This window comes from Rhinolophus ferrumequinum, chromosome 17 (genome assembly GCF_004115265.2).
Source record: "Rhinolophus ferrumequinum isolate MPI-CBG mRhiFer1 chromosome 17, mRhiFer1_v1.p, whole genome shotgun sequence".
NCBI classification, from domain to species: domain Eukaryota; kingdom Metazoa; phylum Chordata; class Mammalia; order Chiroptera; family Rhinolophidae; genus Rhinolophus; species Rhinolophus ferrumequinum.
Window position 1 is genome coordinate 8,864,077 of NC_046300.1, and position 4,458 is coordinate 8,868,534.

At 43.2% G+C, this 4,458-nt stretch overlaps 1 protein-coding gene across 1 annotated transcript; it reads right to left on the bottom strand.

Moving 5' to 3' along the window:
- Positions 1–291: 291 nt before the first annotated feature.
- Positions 292–3,973, bottom strand: TDGF1 (teratocarcinoma-derived growth factor 1). The gene is made up of 6 exons (XM_033132781.1): positions 3,883–3,973; positions 3,046–3,098; positions 2,827–2,961; positions 2,272–2,386; positions 2,067–2,176; positions 292–833 (listed from the first exon to the last, which is right to left on the bottom strand). The coding sequence occupies exons 1-6, from the start codon at positions 3,969–3,971 to the stop codon at positions 724–726; spliced, it is 612 nt and encodes a 203-aa protein (XP_032988672.1). The 5' UTR covers positions 3,972–3,973; the 3' UTR covers positions 292–723.
- Between the last annotated feature and the right edge of the window lie 485 nt (positions 3,974–4,458).

The window sequence follows — 4,458 nt, forward strand, 5'->3', positions numbered from 1 at the left end:
AACATACTGTCTTAACTGGTTTTGATCCACTCAAAGCTTTATCCTCAATTCCACATCAGGATTAGCTTTTAATAATCTGAAGATAAAATTAAATTGTTTAAAGGAAAATATAATAAGAAGCCCTTGATAGAGTTACATATATCAAGAAATAGGACTTGGGCACAATGCAGACATGGCTGAGTATTTTCCTTTTTTAAGTAGTTTTTTGGAGAGGGCAGGGCAGAGGAAAAGCAGTTGGTATAGGCAAACCTCATTTACTGCGCTTTATTTCACTTCACAGATACTGTGTTGTTTTTTTTTTTACAAATTGGAAGGCAAGACCCTCTACCTGCAAAAAGATGACTCACTGAAGGTTCAGATGATGGTTAGCATTTTTTAACAATAAACTATTTTTCAAATTAAGGTATGTACATTGTTTTTTAAGATGTAATGTTACTGCACACTTAATAGACTACAATATAGTGTAAATATAACTTATATGCACTGCAAAACCAAAAACTGTGTGCCTCAATTTATTGCAGCGCTTGCTTTATTGCGGTGGTCTAGAACCAAATCTGCAGTATCTCTGAGGTCTGCCTGTACTTTAAGGAAATGTTAGAGACCACTGTGGAAATCTATTCACTATTTCAAGGCAACTACCAAATGATCATCTCTCAGTTAGGACATTAGAATGAAAGTCTTTATAGTTCATTAGCAAATGTTACATGCAAATGTTGATTAATATTAACTTTGTACAGCAAGGCAGATGCCAGCCAGCGTAAGAATGGTGCATACAGACGGTGTTAGTTCTGGAGTCCTGGAAGCCGTAGGATGCTCATCCATCACATGGCCATCTGGAAGGTAGGCACACTCGGTCATTAATGGAAATCTCTCCGGCAGTTGAACCTGCTGCCCACACATGTGGCATATCTACATGAGCCAAAAATCAGTCGGGGCCCAACATCTGATGAGTACAGCGTGCTTATGGGATCAACAGTACTGACTACACGGAATTCAGACTCTCCTGAAACAAATCTTTCAACAAAAGTTGCCACCACTCTACTGTGAACTTGCTCTTCCCTGGACTTGTGCTCTTACACCTGGTAACCTACCCCAGCCAGTGACACCGTCAATCAATTGCAGGGGTGCAGCAGAGCTTGGTTAGGCTCTGATGATAAGGAGACGGCACGTTTTGGGTCCCAAGTTGCAGGAAGAAAATATGGTCCCCACCTATCCAATCATTCACCCCACACTTTCCAAACGCCTGTCCTGGGCCTGACAATGCTGATGCAAATGGAAAATCCCCTCCTGAATTGGGGGCCCCATCTTGTACTTCAAGTGAAGCATTTGCTTTCGTTTATTTCCTGGACTTGAACATTTTCAATTTCTAACATCTATACGGTGAGAACTATGAGAGGTCTTTGAACTTGGGTGGACCTAGAAATCTGGCTCAGGTCGGGGTGGGGAGAGAAACCTCTCCTCTTGTTCTCATCTAGATCCCTGCTCTTCATGTCATTGTTTTCCTTAAATCAGTGAAAATCAACAAGCTGAAAAGGTTCTGAGACCAATCAGCAGGAGACTTATGCAGGGACGTTTTAGGACCCATGAAGAAATTCCTAAGGAACGAGAGTGGGGTCCAGCCTCTGGTGGAATTTAGGGGCATTCATTGGAGTTGGGTACCCCCACACCCTGCTGTTGGGCTGGGTACTAACTGAGCTGTCCCCTGGAGATTGTCTGGTTCTCCCTGCCCTAAGGAAAGGTACACCAGAAAGCATCTCTTGGTGTTTTAAGAGGCCAAAGCTTTTCCTTGTTTGTTTCTCTTAATAGAAGTTCACATACTATAAAATGTCAAATAGACGTGAAATAACTCTCTATCTGAAAGGTAGCACAGCTAGTGATATTTTGAGGGTGTAAATATCAAGGACACTGAGGTGATAGCCCATCTGGAGTCCTTGATGCTTTTACAAGCAGAACTTTGGCTGCAAGCCTCTAACAAGCCATGAGGTGAGAAAAGAGGCCCCATTAACTAAGCGCCCACACCTAACTAACTAACTAACCTGAAAGAGCAAGAGAGGACTCCCACTTACCACAACCGGGTAGGAATGTCTGAGGGAAGCAGTGGAGCTGGCCATGCCAGCATTTACACATTGAACACTTCTTGGGCAGCCAGGTGTCATGTGGCACAGACCCACAGTTCCTGAGAATGAACCGATAAGGTGATCCATAAGTATTTTAAACCCCCGCTTCTTTTTCCCTCTCCTCTCCACCCCATCCCCTCTTTTAATGGCTTACTCTTTGCGCCTATCGTGCTCACAGTTCCGTCCATAGAAGGAGGGGAGGCAGGCACAAAAGGACCCTAGCATGCAGGTCCCCCCATTCAGACAGCAGGTTTTGTTGAGCTCCTTACCTGAAATGTATGAAGAGGTGGCTCAGAGGGTAGAGGGATTGAAAAGCTGAGTTCCTATTAGCAAAGGTTAATACAGTGCCAAGGACTTACTCTCCCCAAAGTGTCCGTAGATGTCTAAACATTATAAACCTCACAGAACAAGACTCTGGTTTTTAGTGTTCCTTTTGCTACCTGTGCCTTTGAGCAGAGAAATCCTTTACATGCAAAGGCCAGGGATGGTTCCCAGAGTACCCAGTGTGAAATGGAAGCAGGTCCTTCCAGGTAGGTGAAGTACACAATGCTTGTCTCGCCTCCATCATGGAAACCTGTCTAACCAACCACACAACTCCAGAATCATGTGCCCACTCTCTCAGGTGAAAGAGTGTCAAAAATAGGAAACACATGAAGGGCGCGGACAGTGACATCACCCACACTGTAAATCTAAAGCAGGTAGGTCTTACTATCCTGGATTCTCATGCGTGGCACAAACTGGAAAGACTGATGACGAATTGCACGCTCCTCCTGGGATTGAGGGCTGTTATCTCTGAAGGCCAGGTCTCCCCGTGACAGCCGTGCAAGTTCATGGTGGTCCAACCCTTAATGACAAAATCAACTCATGGAGTCTGTAGTTCAGACCACATGAAAATTGCTAGTGATCAAAAGAACCAAAAACCTCTTACCAGCAACTAATCCCAGTTCAAAAGCTTTGAAAATGGCCACGATCAAAATCGCCCTAGGAAGGGGAAATCAGACATTGCTAGTAAAACAAAGCCAATAAAACCCTGAGTTAATTAATACCTGGGTCTTCCCATCACAAGGACAAGACCACCGACCACTAAGGAGAAATTCTAGAGTATCACCTTTCTTTTTTTTCCTGTTCCCTCTCTTTTGAAATGGCTAATTCATGTAACAACACAAAGAAAAATGATGAGAATAAAAGCCACGTAATATCCAACTCTGTTCAATATGTATTACTTCTTAGGCTGTCGTCATATGCACATAATTTTAAGTATAAATTTTTTAATCTTCTATTTCACATACATTTTTTCTTATTTACAGTTTTCATAGATGAACTTTAAAATGACTGTATAACATTCTGTGTAATTGACAAATCACATTTTACCAACTATTTCATTTAAACCAGTCCTTTGAAAGATTTTCAGGTTAAAAATATGCCCATTATTCTTAATGGTTTTGCAAATTGTGAGTCTGTCTATGCCTCTAATGTTCTCAGAAACAGATTTTTAACTTGGTTGTAACATTGACCTTTTCTTAAACAAGAGTAGAAAAACACTAGTCATTGGTAGAGCCATTGACCTGATGAAAAAAATCTTTAAAACCAGTGACAAAGTTGGATGTAACTACAAGTGTGAAGTCCCAGTCTTTCAGGAAAAACAGCAGCACTGTCGGCAGCTCTTTCAAGGTCTGAGCAGGATGAAATCGAACAGAGAGATGAAGAACATTACTTCCTAAATTGGCAAGCTCTAGTAATCAAAAAGTTCAAGATTGGTTCATACCTGGAAGAGAAGCACTCCATCTTCCAGCCGTCCATAGCCCCTAGCAATTTAAAGGGGAAAATGTTAGCGTGGCTATAATTCACAGTCATGCCAAAACATCCAAAGGAAAACATTAATTTCCTGAAACGGAAATGGGAATTTAAAAAGAAAAAGATCCCGGATGAGAAATGTGCTTTTCCCAGGTCTTAGAAGAAGCAGGAGCCAGGACGTCCGGAGAAACTGGGGCGCTCGTCAGTGTCGGCGTCCTAATCCTTAGCCAGGCGCTCAGCCTTCCCCGGGATACTCCCTCCTCAACGACAAACCCCTGGGGTGGAGGGGATGCCCCCACAGGTGGGCGGGGAGGCGGGAGACCCACGCCCATCGCACGGCTTAACCTCCCCAGGGGGGACGGTGCGAAACAAAGAGAGAATGGGTAGGGTGGAGTCTGGTAAAACTGAGGTTAATCAGGCCAGAGGCTCTGTCATTAGCTGCAAGTTGAAAATATGAGATTTACTTTCTTGGGGGGGCGAGAAATCAATGACACTATCCCATTGGTGATTCCAGGTTGGAGGAGTGGTGGAAAGTAATTGCTTTAAT

Excerpts from the sequence above, each read along its gene's own strand:
- TDGF1 (XM_033132781.1), bottom strand. The coding sequence starts at position 3,971 with ATGACTGTGAATTATAGCCACGCTAACATTTTCCCCTTTAAATTGCTA. Across the intron at positions 3,099-3,882 it reads ATGGAGTGCTTCTCTTCCAG|GGCGATTTTGATCGTGGCCA; the intron begins GTATGAACCAAT and ends TCCCCTTCCTAG. Across the intron at positions 2,177-2,271 it reads GAGCACGATAGGCGCAAAGA|GAACTGTGGGTCTGTGCCAC; the intron begins GTAAGCCATTAA and ends GTTCATTCTCAG.